The following is a 22505-nucleotide window of genomic DNA, read 5'->3' on the forward strand; positions in this document are numbered from 1 at the left end:
ATGTAACACAAAATATTGCCATGCTTTATTGCTTGAGTCTCTTATAAAACATTTACACACCAAAATCGCTGCAAAAGATGTTCAAAAATGCCTCCACTGACCTGTACACAAAGATTACATCAGTGGGATATGGATTGTCTAACGCGGTGAAAGACTTCAGGATTATCGTTTATTTCCCCTGCTGCAGCAAATATCCAAGCCACCAAACCGGTTTAATAAAGCACTGCAGTGGGTCAAGATGTACAACAAAATGTGAATTTGTAGTCATCATGAACTGAAGAACGTATACACCTTCTGCCAGTTTAATAAAGCCTCTGAGGAAAATATAGCATTAGAGAAAACCGTGTGTGTTGGTGTTCCATACAATCTCCTGGAGTTTGTTGGTTTAATTGCTTTTCACCCTGTATACAATTCAATAAATGTAATAAATTAATAAAATTGTATAATAAAATAATGGATTTCATGATATGATGATGATGATGATGATGATGATGATGATAATAATAATAATAAATGGATTAAGAGTAGATTAAATCAGCAATATAAAAAAGAACAACTAGGATAAGTATTCCCCCAAGTTTCCCCCTAAATCCGCCTGTCTCTCTCTTTTTATGTAAGAAGCAACTATTAACTTACATTTTATATCGAGGTTAAAAAGTATTGCTGTTATTCTCACAAATGTTTATTTGTATACTTGAAAAGGGAAGAAATTTTGACGTGGATTTTTGTTGTAGATTCTTTGAGCCGAGAAAGCTATGTTATGATGATAGCATGTATCAGTCCGTCCAATTTGGATATAGCACAGACAATTACCACATTGAGATTTGCTGAAGATGCTAAGAAAGTGATGAGCAAACCAAAGATCAACCAAATAATTTGTGAATATAAGGTAAATGGAATAGAGTTTGTAGTGACTACCTTTCGGATATTAAAATAAATGAGAAATCGGGAATTACAATTTTCTTATGCAAACTACTGAAGGAAATAAACAATGATGTCGTCTTACATAGTTTTGAAAACTTGTTTACAAGCAAAAAAAATACTGTATTTACCCTAATATTAGATTATCTCAAATTTAAGACAACCCCTAGTTTTCCATTGACTTTTGTAGAATTTAATGAATTCACAGGCAATTAATCCATTATTAACTTGAATAATTTGCATTATTAACTTGGTTCTAGAACATATATAAAATTTCAAGTTTACTTACTTCTACAAAATAAATAGATCCTCTTGATGAAATTAAATTTTTATTTCTGTACAGCCTAATAGTCGAAATACACTATTCTATTTACAAAAACTATTACAAAAAACTATTGCATGAATTAACCGCATTTATGTGCTGTACAATATAAAAAATTGACGCAACTTGTGTATTTTTCTTAATACGCAAATTTAAGACAACATCCCATCATCAGAGGGAGAGAACCTCGTCTTATATTCCGGTAAATACGGTATATTGAAAGTTTTAATTATATTGTCAGTTAACAAGGAAAAAAAAAACAATTTGGTGCTTTTACAATAATTCTATATAAATATGCAGCACCTATAGTAGACGTTTTTGTCTTAGTAAGGCAAATTGCAAATATATGTACAGCTGTCAAAAAAAAAAAAAAGTGGCTGCACTCGTAAATAGCGAATATTTTATAAGTCCACTTCGGATCATGGCAATGCTACATGATGCACGTGCTTGTAGAAGCAGTTCCAGAACTAAGGAATTATTCCATATCTGTGCCTCATAGGCCAGCGGTAGAGTGCTCACTTAATGATTCGAAGGTTGTGAGTTTGGGCCTTGTTTAAGTTTTCATTTTATTTTTTAATCGTTCTTTAGCTATATAAATAATATTCAAGTTATCATTTATATTCTGTTTTCGTTCTTTAGCGATATACATAATATTCAAGTTATCATTTGTATTCTGTTATCGTTCTGTAGCGATATCAATAATATTCAAGTTATCATTTATATTCTGTTACCATTTTTTAGCGATATACATAATATTAAAGTTATCATTTATGTTCTGTTATCGTTCTTTAACGATATTGTGACAGCTGCAACGGGGTTCGAACACGCGTCCGACAGGGCGCGCGGCAGACGAAACGCTGGTACTGGGAGCATCTGCATGCTGAAGGGCATAGGGGGTGTATTATGTCAATGCGGCGGAGAGGAGAGGCTAAGTCGTCCATGTTTTGGGCGGGTTGCGTGCGCATCTGGTGTGTGCGGAGTGAAGAGAAGTCCGGATTGTTCGAGTGCTATCTCTGGACACGCGTCGAACTTTCCAGGCTACGTCACTGTGGTTATAAAAGAAGAAACGCGAGCGAACTTGAGCAGTTTTTCAGTTTATTCAGCCATTCAGTGAGTAAGCCAGTGAACAGAGCAAGCCAGCCAGCCAGTCTTGTATACCGGAGTTCGACTTGAGTGTGCGTCCGCAACTGTGTCAGCATACGAAGGCCTGAGTTCGAGTGCAGTGGACCGCAGTTGGAGGGACCTGAGTTCGAGTACAGTGGACTGTCTCAGAAGGTCTGTGGTTCGAGATACTGTGAACTCGAGTGACTGAGCTAGAAGAACTGTGAACTGAGAACTGACAGTTCTGATTTGTAAATAGTGCTTTGTGAACATTAGTTAAAATTAACAGTTCATTGTTGTTCGTAATAATCCAAGTAAATTGTCATTGTCGTCAGTGGAGTGCTATAACGAATACTGTGTTGAGTGAAAATCCCATTGTTGACGAGAGCATTTAAGGTGAATTGTAGAAAGGAATTATTGTTGCTTTAAATAAAAGTTACATTGTTGAGTTGAAATAAATTTACACTGGTGTCAGAATCGGGATATTATCAACATAATGGAGAACTTACAGCTGATCCTGCAAGCCATCGCGGAACTGAAAAACGACTTAAGTGCAGTAAAAGCAGAAATGAAGAACGATATCAGTGAGGTGAAAAGTGACATAAGCGGAGTGAAAGGCGACATAAGCGGAGTGAAAGATGACGTCACTACACAAATCGAAAGCGTTTCGGCCCACGTAGATGGAATTGTCGCCATTGTGAAAGACGAACTTAAGGCCGATTTGGATAAACTAAACCAGAATTTTACAACTATAAACGAGATAGTAGCCGAGTTGAGACAGGATGTAGACCATTTCGACGGAAAAATCCGCGATCTCGAGCGTCGTCAAGAGCAGACGAGTGAGGTGATAGACAAACAGGCTGAGGAAAACAAGCACATACTCGCGTTAATGGACCAACATGCTGTAGAAAACAAACACATCCTCACGTTGGTGGATCGCCAGGCTAGAGAACAGAAACAAATAATTGCCGAGGAAGTTCAACGGGCCGTGGAAAGATCGACGACAGAATTGAGGACCTCATGTACTGGCCATGTGGAACCATCGCCCTCAGCCAGACATTGCAACGTCAAGACGCCGAAGTTCGACGGTACGACGTCTTGGGCGATATTCTGTCGCCAGTTCGAGGCCATCGCAGAGCACAATGGGTGGACGCCAGCAGAGAAAACCACTCAGCTGCTGGCCGCGCTTCAGGGACAGGCGTCGGAGATTCTTCACAGCGTTCCAGAAGATGGGACAGCTGCTGAGATAATGGCGGCCTGGAGGGACGTTATGGTGACCATCAACTTGCGGCAGCATTCAGGACCCAACTAAAAACGAGGGTCCAACAGTCAGGCGAGTCCCTACAAGAATTTGCGATGGCAGTGGAACAACTGGCCCATAAGGCGCTCAGGGGCCTACCTAATGACTTCATCGCTGGAGAGGCGGCCTACACCTTCGGAGCGGAGTTCGAGACCCGGAAATAAGACAACAGCTACTCTTGGCAGAGCATCGCACCATCAATGCAGCTCTGGCGGCGGCCCTCAGGATGGAGGCAGCCAAGTTGACTGTGAACGTCTCGGCACCGCACCGGATTAGGAGCGTCGCGGCGGCCGACGTCGAGGAACGTCAACCAAAATCACCCGAGCGACGAAGACGAGGAGTGCCTACCTGCTGGTCCTGCGGCGAACCTGGACACCTGAGGAGGGACTGTGACCGATCTGGTCACAAACAGGAAAACTAAAAGGGGCCGATGCGATGAGGGGCACGTTGGCGCCGTCATCACCATCCCCTCGGCTGATCTTGAAGACGGTTAACAGAAGATGCGACGATGGGTTGATTGCTGACGGATGGATAAGAGGCCGCCCATGCAGAGTACTGGTAGACACCGGGGCGTTGCTCACTATCGCCAGAAGTCGTGCGTGGCCTCCCTGGGAGGACGCCACTGCGCCGGTATGAGCTACGTACTGCCTCAGGCGAGAACCTGCCCATCCAAAAAGAGGTTTTCCTAGATCTGACATTGGGAAAGAGGAGACTGGAGATGTGGATGTTCGTCGCCAGCATCACTGAAGACGTCATCCTGGGACTCGACGCCATGCGGATCTTCGATGCAACGGTGGACGTCCGGTGCCGTATCCTCCGTTTTGGTCAGGATGAAGTGTTCCTGAGGGACGTCGAAGACCAACCCATGGCCAGCAGACTCACATTGGAGAATCAAGTGACAATCCCAGCAGGCTGCGAGATGGTGGTGACGGCAAGACTGGACGGACAGCCTAAGAGAAACCTGCTCCTCGATTCGCAGACAACTCCGATAGATGGGGTTTATGTGGCCAGATCCCTACTCCCGAATCAGAAGGTGGTACCGGTGAGGGTCCTGAATGTCACCAATCGGGACAAGGAGGTGCCTAGTGGAACTGTACTAGGTAGCGTCGAGCCGGTGGTGTCTGTGACGTCTCTAGCAGATAACGAGGAGTGTCACCGATCACATCCAGATCTAGACCCATCACTGAAAGAGCTGGCTCGAGAATTGGCGGAGAATTTAAGCAAAGGAGAAAGAAGACAAGTCCACAATTTGCTGACAGAATTTCAAGACGTGTTCAGTCTGTCTGAAAACGACTACGGGAGAATGGAGAAAGTTCAGCACTGCATAGACACCGGAATGCTCGCCCAATCAGACAACCTTCTCGACGTGTCCCTCTAGCTAAACAGAGGGAGATTGACAGCCAACTAGAGGGCATGAAAGCAAGAGGGCTCATCGAGGAATCCGACAGCCCTTGGTCATCACCTGTGGTGCTGGTGAAGAAGAAGAATGGGGATCTGCGTTTCTGCGTGGACTACAGAAAACTGAATGACGTCACCAAGAAGGACTGCTTTCCCCTTCCACGAATTGACGACACCTTGGACACCCTGGCCGGAGCAGAGTGGTTCTCGACGTTGGATCTCAAGTCAGGATACTGACAGGTGGCGCTACATCCTGAGGACAAGGAGAAAACGGCATTCTCTACAGGCCAGGGACTATGGCAGTTCACCGTTATGCCGTTCGGCCTCTGCAACACCCCGGCTACATTCCAGAGACTAATGGAGTCCGTAATGAGAGGCCTGACATACGACACCTATTTGCTGTACCTTGATGACGTCATCGTGGTCGGCAAGACTTTCGGTGAACAGCTGTTGAATCTGAGGAAAGTGTTCGAGAGACTGCGACAAGCCAGGCTGAAGTTGAACCCAAAGAAATGTCATCTGTTCCAGAAGAAGGTCAGCTACCTGTGGCACGTAGTAGGGACCAACGGAGTGGCCACAGACCCGGAGAAGCTACAAGCCGTCAGAGGATGGCCGAGACCGAGGGACAAGCAGGAGCTGCGCCGCTTTCTCGGCCTCTGCACTTATTACAGAAGGTTCGTAGCTGGGTACGCCAACATCGCTAAGCCTCTAACCCAGCTGACCGAGGAGAAACGACAATTCCAGTGGACGGACGAGGCGGAGTCATCGTTCCAGTCGCTGAAAGAGGCGCTCTGCACTGCTCCTGTACTGGGATATCCCATCCCTGGAAGGAAGTTCACGCTCGACACGGACGCTAGCAACGTAGGCATCGGTGGAGTACTCTCTCAGGAACAGGACGGGCAAGAGAGGGTGATTGCCTACTTCAGCCGAACACTATCCAAGGCTGAGAGAAACTACTGTGTGACGCGTAGAGAACTTCTTGCCATTATGGAAGCTCTGAAGCATTTCCACAAATATTTGTATGGCCAGGAATTCCATCTGAGGACAGACCATTCTGCACTCACCTGGCTATTGGGCTTCAAGAATCTGGAGGGGGCAGACCGCCCGTTGGGTTCAACGACTGCAGGAGTACAACTTCACCTCCGAACACCACCAAGGGAAGAAACATTCCAACGCTGATGCCTTATCAAGACGCCCGTGCCCGGACGGCTGCAAACACTGCCTGAAAGTAGAAGAGCGAGATGGCGCCCACGCAGTCCGAGCAATTGCCGCCCATCCGAGCCCAGGATGGGATAGCGCCGCCTTAAGGAGGGAGCAGCTGGAGGACGCAAACATTGGACAGCTACTGCGTGATGTAGAGTCCGGCCAGAGACCAGTGTGGGCCGATATCGTCAACCGTAGCACCACTTACAAGAGCTACTGGGCCCAGTGGGAATCCTTCACTGTCAAAGACGGTATCCTAAAGAGGATTTGGGAGTCGGCCGATGGAAGGACTCGCATAGAACAACTTGTCCTGCCCAGGAGTAAGGTGGAGGAAACTCATGCTGGAGTGACTGGAGGCCACCTGGGAGCCGACAAGTTAAGGCAGAGGTTCTATTGGTTGCATCAGAGAACCGACACGGAACAATGGTGCCGAAGATGCGACACCTGTGCAGCCAGTCGCGGACCAAGGACACGCAGCAGGGGAGCCATGCAGCAGTACGTGGGAGCTCCTTTTGAGAGGATCGCCATCGACGTTGCTGGACCGTTCCCGGTCACGGATCGCGGGAACCGCTACCTGCTAGTCGCCATGGATTACTTCACAAAATGGCCAGAGGTGTACGCGATTCCCAACCAAGAGGCTTCGACGGTGGCCGACGCGCTGCTTGACAACTTCATTTGCCGATTCGGGGTGCCCCAGGAATTGCATAGCGATCAGGGGCGCAACTTCGAATCCAACCTGATGGGAGAATTGCTCGAGTGTCTGGGGGTGCATAAAACCAGGACCACTCCCCTCCATCCACAGTCCGATGGTATGGTGGAACGCTACATCAAAACCGTGGAAGAGCACCTGCGGAAGGTGGTGTCCAACCATCAACGAGACTGGGATGCCAGAGTCCCACTGTTCCTCTTGGCCTACAGAGCTTCGGTCCACGATACAACAGGGATGACACAGGCAAACATGGTCTTCAGGAGAGAGCTGCGCCTGCCCTGTGATCTGCTGTTTGGCACGCCACCCAGCGCCGACCAGCCAGCAACTGACTATGTGGCAGAACTCACCGAGAAGTTGAATGGAGTTCACCAACTGGCCAGAGAGCACCTCAAGATGGCCAGCGACAGGATGAAAGTGCGCTACAACAGATTAGCCAACTCTGCAGGATTCCAGGAGGGTGACCTGGTGTGGCTGTATCGACCTACCAGGACCAAGGGAAAATCACCGAAGCTGCAGCGTGCCTGGGATGGACCATACCACGTGGTGACCCGGATCAACGACCGCATCCAGCGACAACCCCGAGGGAAGATGATGGTGGTGCATCTGGACCGATTAGTAGCCTACCAAGGGACTGCCTGGGACGAGCAGCCCTAAGGAGGGAGCAATGTGACAGCTGCAATGGGGTTCGAACACGCGTCCGACAGGGCGCGCGGCAGACGAAACGCTGGTACTGGGAGCATCTGCATGCTGAAGGGCAGAGGGGGTGTATTACGTCAATGCGGCGGAGAGGAGAGGCTAAGTCGTCCGTGTTTTGGGCGGGTTGCGCGCGCATCTGGTGCATGCGGAGTGAAGAGAAGTTCGGATTGTTCGAGTGCTATCTCTGGACACGTGTCGAACTTTCCAGGCTACATTACTGTGGTTATAAAAGAAGAAACGCGAGCGAACTTGAGCAGTTTTTCAGTTTATTCAGCCATTCAGTGAGTAAGCCAGTGAACAGAGCAAGCCAGCCAGCCAGTCTTGTATACCGGAGTTCGACTTGAGTGTGCGTCCGCAACTGTGTCAGCATCCGAAGACCTGAGTTCGAGTGCAGTGGACCACAGTTGGAGGGTCCTGAGTTCGAGTACAGTGGACTGTCTCTGAAGGTCTGTGGTTCGAGATAGTGTGAACTCGAGTGACTGAGCTAGAAGAACTGTGAACTGAGAACTGACAGTTCTGATTTGTAAATAGTGCTTTGTGAACATTAGTTAAAATTAACAGTTCATTGTTGTTCGTAATAGTCCAAGTAAATTGTCATTGTCGTCAGTGGAGTGCTATAAAGAATACTGTGTTGAGTGAAAATCCCATTGTTGACGAGAGCGTTTAAGGTGAATCATAGAAAGGAATTATTGTTGCTTTAAATAAAAGTTACATTGTTGAGTTGAAATAAATTTACAATATAAATAATATTCACATTATTTATATTCTGTTATCCTTCTTTATCGATATAAATAATCAAGTTATCATTTGTATTCTGTTATCGTTCTTTAGCAACATAATATTCAAGTTATTTATATTCTGTTATATATCTGTATTTTATATAATTATTAAAATATAAATAACCATTTTCTTTGTAAAATGGGTTATTTTATTTAAATAATTATATATATATATATATATATATATATATATATATATATATATATTGTATAATATCTTACATTAATTAAACAAACCGATATTTAGCAATATAAATGATATTCAAGTTATCATTTATATTCTGTTATCGTTCTTTAGCGATATTTAAATAGCATACATTTAATATTAAGTTTGGAACAATACAGTTGCATAATACTGGTGTTAGTTTTTTCTTTTTATATTATTACATTATACTATCTTGAAACACAATAACATAAAAAGGTGTGACGAGGAATTGAACCTTGGACGTTGACATCTAAATTCCGACGTTCTTCTGACTGACCTACGAGGGTACAAGTATAGAAACATTTGCGGAAAAATTGGCTCAATACCCCTCCAAGATTTTCTGGTGATTTGTAGAAGCTCGTCCAGGATGTGGGGGGCAAAGGCTAATTAGGGTTTCCCGGTCTCCGATGAGGTCAAAAATCCTGATAGAACTAATATTTAAACCCTTGCAGTGAATTTCACAGAGTCCGGAGGGCCCATTTATTCACTTTCACGCTTGGGCCAACTGGGATCTATTAAGATGCAAAAGAGACAGTGGTGTGCAGAAAGCAACGGGAAGTTACCGCATTTATCCTTCCCAAGAAAAACTGCAAACATGAGCAAAGGAAGCTTTTAATAAAAAAAAAGGAGCATCTTCTGCTGACCTCTGGAAAAAGAACTAAGGAAGAGACTAGTGAAGTGCTTTGTGTGGAGTGTGGCATTACGACAAAATGAAGAGAAACGAATAGAAACATTTGAAATGTGTATGTGGAGAAGAATGGAGCATGTGAAGTGGACAGATAGAATAAGAAATGAAGTTTTGTTGGAAAAAGTGGGTGAAGAAAGAATGATTCTGAAACTGATTAGAAAAAGGAATTGGTTGGGTCACTGGTTGAGAAGAAACTGCCTACTGAAGAATGCACTGGAAGGAATGGTTCGGGGCAGAAGAAGATATCAAATAATAGACGACTTTTAAGATATGTGGATCATATGTGGAGACTAAGAGGAAGGTAGAAAATAGGAAAGATTGCAGAATGCTGGATTTGCAGTGACCTACCCATGGGCACAACACTTATATATGTATGTCCAGGATGCCTGGAATGTCGTGGCTGAGAACAGTCAGTATTTGGAAAGACTAGTCAATTCCATGCCCAGCAAGATGTGATCGAGATATGGGGAAGATAGACTAAATATTGAATCGTGGCTTTTTGTTTTGTTTTTTTGAATGCTTAATTGTTTTAATGTTCTAAGGCAGATGCCAGTAAGTTTGTATTGTTTATGCCAGGAAAGATATTTTTGTTGAGAATAAATTTTTTTTTCTTTCCATTTACGGCCATAATGTCATAATAAATAATGATAAAGTCATGGCATAATACATGCATGAACCTGATGTTAATTACTAAAATAATCATAAAAGTGGCAGGAGCAATTATGTATATTTTCTCTCTCTCTCTTAAGTACAAAACAGAAAAAGAACATAAAAAGCACTAGGTTGTGTTCGAACTCAGGACCTCAAGAATAGCAGACCGAAACACTACCAGTACACTACAATGTAACACACAGAATACTTTAATTATAACTGTAGATATCAGGCAACGTGGTCCAACAACATGTAACATCGTCTGTGTCCGAATTGTAGGGAAGATACATTACCCAAAGGGAACTTCGCTTCTAGAGCGCAGCCACTTTTTCTTTTGACAACTGTACATGTATGCTACCTTGAACATGTAGCAATCAGCGAGATAAGTTCATTACAATAGTTCTCTAACAAGATGGATTATATGTATCTTTACTTTCTGACTTCCTCTTGTACATAATATATATGTGTCTATATTTTTTGTTACTTAATTTTATATTTGCACTGTTGTTGCTGCTGCTTCTTCTTGTACCACCACCACTTCCATTACCATACCATCATTAGAACTTTTTTTTAGCATACTGAAGTCGTATATGCCTTTATTTGCAGGCCTCAAATCCACATTCATTTGATTACTTGAATGATGTGACACCACTTATACCACCAACTCCATCTGTTCGGAATTTGTATAAGGTTACCTCTACCCCTGCTGCACACTTCAGGAAACCATATATGCAGCATAACATTTCAAATCAGACCAATTCTAGGTAAATATAATTAACAGTGATTCTTTTTAACAGTACTGCAGCCGAATCAATAAACTCCTTTCTCCAAGAAAATTAAAGGTTTTGTTTGTTATTTATCCTATTTTATTTTATTTTAATTATTTTTCCTCACAGATTTTAATTCTGAGACATATTTGATAAGGTATTAATCTAATCAAGATATCTTTGAAATTATATAAACTATACGGGTGCTATTCATAGACATTTTGCTAGCCCGTGCTACGAGCGTGCTAAACTAGACCCGGCTATTGACTGATTACTTGTACAGGATTCATATCATATCGCTAACATTGGTTTATAAATATGGAAAATGTTAGTTCGCTGATCATCCACCAGAAGCCAGTGCTAGGAATGTCTATGAATATGGCCCTACAATATTATTAAAGATAACATGCATAAAAAACATATAAAATTTATTATAGTCTTCTTCAGATCAGATAAGGAAAAAAGTTTTTAGCCATTATGCTCTTCACAGTCAGTATGAAATAAATTCTGGTCTACAGAATTTAACAACTCCACTTTGATATAAGAACTCAAAAAAAAAAAAGTAATAACAGAATTCGATTGTGTGGCAGCTCACAAGCATAGAATAGTCATTTTTCGATTCACCACAATTCACTTTTTGTAATTATAATTTCCTCGGAATCTGCAAGACTAAAGCCAGAAAATGAATGAAAGCCCTTCAAGAGCTCAGCTTAGAAAAAACGATTTGTCTCAAATCACCTATATAAGTCCTCTTTTACAACAATGTTAATGTTAACTCAAAGAAGTAACAAGGCAAAATCTTTTCAGATCCATTTTATAAATGTTAGGAATGAAAACTTTCATGATATAATATATATTAGAAAACTTGGAAAACAGGTTTTCCTTTATATAAAGCAATTAAAAATACGATAAAAGTAGCTTTTTCAGCTATTTGTCAGCTTCTTTGTTGCGAAACAGACCTATATGGGATGATATTCGTAAAAAGACTATTCCCTTATTTCTTGATTTGATACTTTTGTACAATCTTGCTCTCATTTTTGGAAAACATTTTCCGAAGCTTGATGAGCTCTCAATCGTCCCAGTCCATAGTTTGATTCAGTTCATCAAGAACATCAAACTATTGGATTGATGGGATATTATGACGGGAATGCGCAATAAATCTTTTAGGTCGCAGTGCTAGGGCTGTTAAAGCCCTCCCTCTCTTAAATTCAATTCAATTTGTACAATCTTAGAAACAATTGATGGCATGACTCTTGGTAGTGAAAAAGTTTTATCCCACTATTTATTGATGTTAAATTCTTTTTCCTGACACTTGTTTTAGTTACTTAGGGACGACATACAATGAAAGAGAATGAATGTTATTATCTCAACTAATGATTCACATGTGAACCTGATCGCTCGTCCTCTGATTGTGCACAGTGCCTCCTTTCTGGGACTTTGAAAACATCTGTGTGCCATCAATTATTTCTAAGACTGTGCAGTTTTCTTATATCGTATAGGTTTTCTGATGTTTTGTTATTGGATATGCTCTGTAATCCTGCCTTGGAATCTAATACAATTACAGTTTTTTTTCTTTGTATATGTCCTTATAATACTTTAAGCAGAGCTGGTTTTATTGTTATTAGTTCTTCATGGAAATTGTTTTCATATCTTCCCAAGGGTGTATATTGCGAAAATTCTGTTCTAAATATTCCAAAGCCTGCCTCCATGTTGCTTGTACATGAACCATCAGTGTATATCCTATACCATGCATCAGTTAGATATATTTATTTTATTGTTTCTGTGCTTGTCACCTTCAACTCTTCTGGTAGGTCACTTGATTTTAAGACTGGTTCCTGGAGGTCTAATTGTATTTTGATATCTTGAAATTGGAGGGGAGATGATAGAATGTTTGTGTACATAGCGTTTATTGGTGAAATTTCTCCATTGTTATATATTCGGTCACTTGATTTTTAAGTTCTTCTGTGTTTTCAGTTATATTATAGGTAGCTGTGTGGGTGGTTATGGACGTTGCGTTTAATTTTTTCTGATAAAGTCAATACTCAGTTTCTAAGGCTAAGTTTTCTCTTAAGGTTTCTTGCTGTATGTTTGAGTAAAGAATTATGTAGCTGTACTACTTATTTTCTGCTTATAGCTCTGCTGACATTCAAGATTTTTTCAAGAAACCTGTTATTTATCCACTAACTGAGAGTCCAAATATTTCAGTATCATTGTCAGAAATCTCTACATCTACAGCACTGGACATATCTTCTGCACTAAGGTACCTATCAAGTTATCATAAAAGAACCCATATTCTATTATCTTTATAATAAGTTTATTTTATGATTATATTGCAGTATAATATATGGGTATTTTGCCTCTACATTTAACTAAGGCCTAGATTATTGGGTGTAATACTGTGTAGTTATGCATTCCAAAACTGAAAGGTTTAAAATTGATTGATGTATTTATTTATAATTCTCTTAAAGATTGCTTATATGGGAAAACAAAAAATAAGAGAGGGAAAAGGAGGGGTGTGTGTATGCATGCATGCTCATGCATTGGGTCGAAACTTTATAAGAATTTTGTTAAAAGCTTGTATGAGATTTCAGTTGCTAGTTGATAACGATTGTAATGTAAACATATAGTTATTATTCCATCAAAGCTATTTAATCTTTTATGCTTATAAGGTAATATTTGGTACTTCGTAAATATTTATACTCATCATAGTGTTGTAACTCTTTCAGTCCAATTGTCCGGAAACATATGGCACAAATGGAAGAAAGATTGGGAGAGAAAATAAGTACAGTTTTGAGGGAACAACTGAGGAAACCATCAACGTATGGCACTGAAAGTCTACATAATTTTAGCCATCACAGTAGTCCAGTTCAACAAACAGTGAATGAAAATGACAGAGATGTGCAACCATTTTTCCATGAAAAAAACATTCTGAGGTAATGTTTTTCGTCATGCAGTACGTTGTAGTTTTGGACCTATTTCTTAGGTGTAAAATTATTTTCTACAGGCTGAATGAATGTTAATAATATTAATACTGTATTTCTACAATTTGGAATTTCTCATTAGATATCTTTCCTTCTCCACTCTGTCCTAGAGTAGTGATCAACACTTATCTAGCTGAAGAGGCGAATTGAAGTTGAAACAGAGAAAATGGAAAATTACAAATAGAGTTTACACTCTTTAAAACAAGTTTGTGTTTTCGCGGATCATTGCCAAAGGTTTAATCCTTTGACTGCATTTGGTATTATCCTTTGAATTTTTGGATTTTCTAAAGGCTTTTGGCCTGTGATACACAAAATGGAACAATATTCTTTTACCCAGTTTGTGAATCTCTACTTTGAAACTAACTATTCAGTTCTCACCAGCATGATGAAGAAGTCATGGAACGTTAATCTTGTCAGAAATATTACAAAAGCAAAGTTAAAAGGTGTAAGCCAAAGACAAAACAAAAGCAATTGACAATTTTGCTATTGCTTTGTCTTTTGACTTTGCTTTGCAAATGTTTTGAAGTAGTACCATCTAATCATCAAAATTGCTAATTATTGCTTTTGCTTTGTCTTTGGCTTACGCCTTTTAACTTTGCTTTTGCAATATTTCTATCAAGATTACTGTTCCATGACTTCATCGTGCTGGTGAGAACTGAATAGTTGCCTGCAGAAAAGTCTCTTTCAAAGTACAAATGAGAGTATCCCTCAATTAGTGACAATGATGTTCCTTGATGTAATTAATTCATATTTTCTTGATGTCTTGGAAATCAGTATTAGAAATGATTTTAAAGAGCTAGTGGATGACCTGAAGACATATATCCGAGATGAAATTGCACCACAGTCTGCTGTACAAAAACTTCAAGACAATGCCACAACACACCATAAAAAGGATGATTCACACCCACTGAAGAATATTAGATGCAGGCTGGTGAGTTTATACTATCTATGATTCTGAAATTAAATGTAGTAGTCTTGTTTAATTAGACAATTCAGAGTAATACTGATTGGTGCAGCAGCAATTAAAGCCTGTAAACATTATTATTCTAAGATGACAGTAAATTAATAGCATCTCTGCAAGAATACTTCATAACTGTAGGTACAGTATTTCAATATTTTCGCGGAAATACCAGTGTGCAGCAATGATATTGAAAAAAACATTAATTCTTGATACACTATATAAAACAAGTTCTCTTAAACTGTTACACGGATTTTTTTTTCAGTACAGGCGATCCTATTGAACAGGCAGTAATGTAGATGAAATACTGTATCTGTTAGTGTATAAGATTAATTTTTTGTCTTCAAAATACGTATTACAAAACAAAGGTACAACTGTGTGTATTCATTCCCCTTGTTCCCTTTCAAGGCTTTGTAAGGGAATTTGCATGGTGTTGAAAGGTCAGTGTGCTGCCGCTGCTGCCACTTTATTATCATCAGAATTTTATTAGTGAAGACCATGATACCGGTATATGATCTGATAGAAAATAGTGCTGTGGGTTATTTTCTTCGTATTTTGTGAATTGTTAAATTTGATATCCTGAAATGTTTCTAAATAGTTATTATATTGGTGCCTGCATTGTAATACAGGTGTTAGTGATTGTCTCTTTAAGGGAGTGAATAAATATTCATAATTTTTTTGCTTGAAATTAAATAGGCGTTGTTTACCTTAGTAACCTGGTACAATAAGTAAATAATTGCAATGTAACTGAAAAATGTTATTATTCCTCTGATTGAGGTTCTGGCTGATATGTACATCTCACTTGATGGTATGTATCAGAGAAAAAACAATTGTTTGTATACATCTGAAGTCTGGTTAGTGTAATATGTAGCGAGTTGGTGATGTATGCAATGGAGGGGGGAAAGGAACTGGCCACCTTACCCCATTATGTCCTGGCCTAGTTGCCTCATAATTGGTACCTTCTTGGTATCACTTGTGAGGTTCATACCTGTCTTCGGACAGTTGACTACAACAAAACAAAATCTGGCTTAATACTGTTATACTGCTTGTGATGATGAATAATGAATCTTCCAATTCAACAGAATATCCCACATCATCTGTGTTTTGTCAATTATGTCAAGACTTTTACCAAGACGTATAAATATCCATATTAGTCGATGTCATACTGATGCTAATAGCAGTCATACTGAAGTTAGTTGCACATTAAATACATCTGATCTACTACAAACAACACAAAATAGTGGCTTACCCATAAGCCCAGATAAAGTACCTAAGAAAATACGTAGATGTGAGTTATATGGACGCTTCTTCAAAAATATTATCATATGGTTCATTCTCATCCTGAGGCACACCAGAATAATTTAAATAAAAAATATCACATGTCTACTGTGAATCAGCCTAGTATTGTTCATGAAGTCTTAATATCACAACATCTTGCTATTGCTATTATTGCCACTGAATTAATGAATGGGAGCACAGATTTGAAAAACTAGCTTCTGCTGATTCACCTACTGATCATGAATTTTATGACGCTACAAGTAAATATTGGTTATTTCTCAAAGAAGCCATATCTAATTGTGTACCACCAACATCTATTAGTATTATTTTACAGAGACAAACCGAAAATTGAAATAACTTACAAAAGATTTTAAATTCTAAATGAGCTAGGAAAAAATAAATAAACGGCAGAAAAATAGATATAATTTTCAGCTCGCTCAATTCCAATATTACTGTCATCGAAGGAATTTAGTAAGGAATATTACCTCTTCCTCTTCTTTAGTGGATGTAAATTAAGTGTTTCTGCTGTCTGGTTCTAGCAGTATACAATTGCTTGATAGGTACGAAGATTTGCACAATTCCCAAACTCTTGAAAACGAAAAACTAGGGATGATATTTTTAATGCTTGCTGAGAAATTCGAGTTGATATGGCCTATGGTGAATATGGCATACAGCTAAATCATTAAAGAACTTAAAGCATATTATGCTATATCTTTTATTGCTACATACATGCTTCGTTGGGCTCATGTCCCCCTATGTTTTCGGCAAGGTAGAACAATTTTAATTCTTAAGGGTGGAGATCTGAATGTTGTTCAAAACTGGCATCCTATAACAATCTATAGAGAATTATTGAAAGAATACTGGACAAAATGATCAAAGAAAATATTGAGCTTAATCCCCACCAAAATGGTTTCATATCTTGCCCTGGAACTTTCATTAATACAGTACATCCATTGTTAATGACTATCTAATAAAATACTCAAAATCTAAAAAGAATTGTTGCATTGTGTTCCTGAATGTACCCATGTGATCATAAAATACCGAGACCTATCCCATAGAAATGGGGACGGAGCGAGTAGAACTATTGAGTAACTCTGTTCTAACAGTTTAATGTCTTGGCAGCGGAGCACCGGAATTACATGGTTAACTGTAGCTGTTAATAATAATAATAATATTTATTATTATTGTTATTATTATTATTATTATTATTATTATTATTATTATTATTATTATTATTATTATTATATTAGAGTAGGGTGACCAGACGTCCTCTTTTGTCCGGACATGTCCTTCTCTTTAGACCTTTGTCCGGGGTGTCAAGAAATGTGCTCCTTTTGGTAACTTGTATGCCTAATGTTTTGAAATTATCTGATTTGACGCCTTTTTCAAGTAATTTGCCTGTAGGTGGCAGCAACATTGACGGAATGTACTCTTTTCCAATGATCACTTCATAACTATCTTTGCTAAATCTAAATAAATATTTTCTGTCCTCTTTAATAATTATAGTTCCCTTGACTTTCATATGTAGCTAACTGTAAAATCATTATTATTAAGTTTTATCATAATTATTTTGTAATAAAAGAGATATTAACATACTTTTAAATATGATACTGTAAAATGTTTGAAATAAAATAGATATTGACGTAATTTAAAGTATAATATAGGCCTAAGTCTAAATTTAAGTACATATTTTCTGTCCTCTTTTTTCGAACAATGTCCTCCTTTTTGAAGAATCGTGTGCTCTTTTTTATCGATGTGTATCTGGTCACCCTATATTAGAGTGTTTGATTAATATTGAAATATGTTTAAAAACAAGGAAATGCATTATATTTTTCTATTTGTGTTTATTGAATTTATGTTACCTCAGTCATTAGTTATTCATAGAAAAACTGTTTTAATTTTTGGTGTGCGTCTTGTACAAGGAAGAGTCTTATACACTGACAAATACATCTGGGAGGAATTTTCAAGAAAGTTTGTTGGAAGTTCTGTGGTGCACACAGGCTCCACATTGTACATTGTACATGGGTGTTTCAGAATTTGTGTTCAACATTCAGAAACTCCTACAGTAAAGCTATGTTTTCACAGATAGGTTTCCCCGAGTCTTCTAATTCTGAAATGATTGCCACAAGAAACGTATAGTGGGACTTAATGTATGCCAAATCATGAGGGATAGTGGGATCTTTGAGTAATTGTTTTGCCGAAGTGACACAAGCAGCATTCTCGGATAGATTTTTTTATGACTGTCTAGATCTTTATGAAATGTTCACTATAATACTCTGCTGCTTTTAACCATGTGCCCCATTGGGTAAGAACAGGTTAAGGTGATAGAGGAATTGAGGAGGTGCACGATCATCCACTCCTCTACATTTCTTATAGTGGCTGTCGTTCGCCAGGTGGATGGTACATTGGAAGATTAGATGTGCGCAGTGGAAGACTTTTATAAATAAACAGTGTGAATTTGTATAACAGATATAATTAACAATAATGGATAACAATATACATGAATGATAAATGAAATAACAAATAAGTATGAAATAAGCGAATGAAAATATCACAAGTTAATCTGAACAAGTACCAAAGCGCTATCTGAATCGTGAAAGTTTAACTAGACTGAGCAAACATACTTATAGGTCATAATACAATCTAATATGCCCATCTCTCAATAATCAATAACTGACATATTAATCATCTAGTCATTAAAACACTCTCTCTCTCTCTCTCTCTCTCTCTCTGTGTGTGTGTGTGTGCGTGCGTGCGTATGTGTGTGTTTTTTTTTTTTGTCTTTACTGAACAACATGCTCCATTACATAAGTAATACTACATGTCTGTTTGCGCTTAGAAGATTGCTATTTTCTTACAATCAGAGATGAGACTGTCATAATTCTATATGGTCTTGATAATTATATTTACTATTGTCCATATTTGTGTTTCCGTATTGCTACACACTTTGTCTACTTTCTAAATCTACCTCTCGTATGAATTTACAATATTCCTTGAAGTATTTGGAAATGAGATCAGGTCTGTTTGGTGGCCACCTTCCTCCTTTGGAATTTATGAACCTTTCCAATTTGTTTCGGGCAGTGTTGTACTTCGTGCACTCGAGTAAAATATGGTCTACCGTTTCGTCACCGTTATTGCAGCTGCATGTTGAGTATTGTAGAATGTGAAATCTATAATAATATGCATTGATTCTTCCATGACCAGTTAGCATGGTTGTAAGTCCAGCTGAAAGAGGTATGTTCAGTGCTAGTCTCTGTGAAACTTGTGGAAAATATCTTCTTGTTTCCACTCCGTTTCTTGCTTGCTGCCACTGATATTCCCACTTCGCAAGGCTTTCTTCTCTCAGAGTCTTTGTTACGGCACTCATGGGGATCTTGCTGTAATGTATTGTGTCTTCCCTTGTAGCTTTCTTGGCAAGGCGGTCGGCAAGCTCGTTCCCGAATATCCCTATATGGGCCTTAACCCAGCTGAAGGTTATGTTCCAGCCTGTTTCTATTAAGGAAGTCAGTTTTTTTCTGATGTCTTCTATTAATGGATTGTGGTTCCTGCTGTTTTCGAGGGAGTCTAGGGTGATCTTACTGTCTGAATACAGTGATGCAGTCTTAGGGGTGTTATGCTGTAGTTGTAGATCATTAACTATATGAAGTGCTTTTAGGATTGCGAACTGTTCAGCCTGGTTATTTGAGCATTCACCATGAAGTCTGAATTTAGATTGTTGTACGAGATTGCCGTCGAAAAATACTGCTACTCCTGAACCTACTCCTTCAGTGGATTTACTTCCGTCAGTGTAGATTTCATAAGCGTAATCTTCATTTAGCTTTGTGTCTGTAACAGCAGGAAAATCTGCTGGATGGGGCCATTCCCTGAGTTCCAAAGGTCTTTCAATGTTACTGTCTAGTAATCCTTTTTTTGTCGTATAGCTTTTAGCTATCTCTTCTAACTTAATGGTTATAGGAGTCAAACCAGTAAGGATGCAAAGGGCCTCAGTTGATGTTGTCCGGAATGCTTTTGCAATCTTTATTTCATCAGTCTTTGTACTCTTTCGAGTTTCTTCCTGTTTGATGTGATGTTGAGTGCCTCAATCCATACGGGTGCTCCATAAGACAACAGGGGCAAAATCGCTCCTTTATATATTATTCTTAGAGCTCCGTGGGTTAATCCACAGTCTAATTTTGCAGATTTGGATAGGGCGTTAATCAAAGTCATGGATCTGTCTGTTATATTCTGTATGTGTGCAGTGAAATTGAATTTTTCATCCATAGTGATTCCGAGGTACTTAATTGTCTGTACTTGTTCCAATTCTTTGTTATTGAGGAATATATTGATAGCTGCTTTGTCTCTGCGCCTTCGCCGTGTCACCAGCATGACTTTGGACTTTTCCTCATTAAATCTTATTTTGTTGTTATTAGCCCAGTTTGTGATCTTTTGTAGCTCTGAATTGGCAAAGTTTTCAGTTTCCAGCACGCTTGAACCCTTTGTTATTATCAGCAAATCGTCTGCAAACGCAATAGCTTTACTGTGACTGGAGTATTGGAGATTAAGTACGGAATTATACTGAATGTTCCAAAATCCAGGTCCGCAACAGGATCCTTGAGGACAGCCTTTTGTCACATGTTTTTCCACTGCAATGTTATTTACCGAAATAAATGCACTTCTATGGCTGAAGTAGCTTTTGGTGAGGTTGTACAGATTAGCTGGACAGTCAAATTCTCTCAGCGCTTTCAAAATGCTCGGCCACCATGCGGCATCGAAAGCTCCTTGGACATCGAGACTCACTAAGATGATGTATTGACCATTGCTCATACTCTCTTTCACATACTCCTTTACAGCCATCATGGCATCTACTGTACTTTTATATGGCGTGAAACCATACTGACCGTCATTGAGTAGACCTTTGGAATACAAATGATGCATTATTCTATCAATTAGGAGTTTTCCCAGTACTTTTCCTCCCATATTCAATAGGCTTATAGGGCGAAATTTCGTCACTTCTGAGGTACCTTCTTTCCCTGGCTTCACAGTGGGAACTAATTTTGCCCTCTTCCAGTTTTTTGGAAAGCTGCCACTTTTTAAACAGGCGTTATAGACGGCTGTGAAGTATCTTGGGAACAGTTCAAAGACTTGAAGCAATATATTACTATGTATGATTTGAGGCTTTCTCGGCATTGGTTCGCTAATATGTTTTCGCGGGATATCAGCCGAGTTAAGATTTTGGAATGCTCCAAGCTTCCCTGAAGATGGCTGCAGAGATAGCAGTCGAAAGCTTGGAGCATTCCAAAATCTTAACTCGGCTGATATCCCGCGAAAACATATTAGCGAACCAACGCCGAGAAAGCCTCAAATCATACATACATCACCTCTACGGGGAGGAAGTATACCATGTCCTTCAGAGATTGGAACAAGGACACAAGAAGAGGGCAAGTCTACTATGTACACTTGCCTTCCTACGTAGATGTCGAGACAAGAAAGTCGTCCCTAAATTTGCTGTCGTTAAACATGAAATTCGAACAGTGAAGGCCCAGAGAATATGCAGACGAGCCAGCTTGGCCCTCATAAGGGAGAGAATTCATCACACATACCTGGAACTCAACAACATCTCACGGGAGCTACTACAGCTACGCTTACAATGCTACGGGAGGCTACAACCATCTGATCAAGAATGGATCGACAGGTCACTAACCGCCCAGGTTCAGATGCATATGAAGAAAGTCAGAGGGAGGCAAATGGAGAAATTCCACAGATTGGCCCCCTCACAGCCAGGCATCCAACCGCTGGACAAGAACAAACTTGTCATTAATGTATCAAGTAAAACATTGGATGAAGACACCATATCGGTACTAGCCAAGGGCCTAAATTTCGTTCCAGCTCCAAGAAAATATCCAGTCAAGGACATTATCAGTGGAGTGGAGCAAGCTATCTCCTCTCTTCCTCTTGGAATATCTGAAGAAGTGAGAAGAGATGTCTGCCGAATAATCAACACAGCCAGACCACCCAAACCCAATATCACGAGGAATGAACGACTAGCGCTCCGGGAGCTACGTGAAGATGAGAGTATAGTCGTTCTCCAGGCCGACAAAGGAAACGCTACGGTGGTGTTGGACTCTTCAACGTACCACCAGAAAATTGTTGAACTACTAGAAGACACGACCTACAAGAAACTGACACGTGATCCCACTAACAGGATCATAAGAAGAACTACCACGCTGCTGAAATCTTCCTCGCTGCCTGCCGAGGTTATAAAAGTTCTACTACCACACTCGGCCACACCACCTCGGATTTACGGGCTCCCCAAGATCCACAAACAAGGGCTACCATTACGACCCATTGTTAGCACCATCGGGTCGCCCACATACCACCTGGCCAAGCATCTAACCAACATGCTCCAACCCCTGATTGGAACGTGTGAACATCATGTGAAAAACTCTACAGAATTTGTTAGAATTCTGGAGAACATCAGAGTAGTCCCATCAGATCTACTAGTGAGCTTCGATGTAATTTCACTCTTCACAAAGGTTCCGATAAAAGAGGCTCTTGAACTGGTAGCGGAA

At 39.9% G+C, this 22505-nt stretch overlaps 1 protein-coding gene across 5 annotated transcripts in view; it reads left to right on the forward strand.

Moving 5' to 3' along the window:
- The window catches only part of LOC138704860 (kinesin-like protein KIF11-B), a 96434-nt gene that overhangs the window by 12143 nt on the left and 61786 nt on the right, over positions 1 to 22505 (forward strand). For all 5 annotated transcript variants that reach the window (XR_011333451.1, XM_069833195.1, XM_069833193.1 and 2 more), the window contains 5 exons: positions 735 to 889; positions 10580 to 10737; positions 12875 to 13000; positions 13467 to 13673; positions 14496 to 14652. Coding sequence is in view for 4 of the 5 variants with exons in the window: in XM_069833195.1 (XP_069689296.1) it covers positions 735 to 889; positions 10580 to 10737; positions 12875 to 13000; positions 13467 to 13673; positions 14496 to 14652 (803 nt within the window). In the remaining variant the exon portion in view is untranslated. The remainder of the gene's footprint in view (positions 1 to 734; positions 890 to 10579; positions 10738 to 12874; positions 13001 to 13466; positions 13674 to 14495; positions 14653 to 22505) is intronic.

This window comes from Periplaneta americana, chromosome 8 (assembly GCF_040183065.1).
Source record: "Periplaneta americana isolate PAMFEO1 chromosome 8, P.americana_PAMFEO1_priV1, whole genome shotgun sequence".
Classification (NCBI taxonomy): Eukaryota; Metazoa; Arthropoda; class Insecta; order Blattodea; family Blattidae; genus Periplaneta; species Periplaneta americana.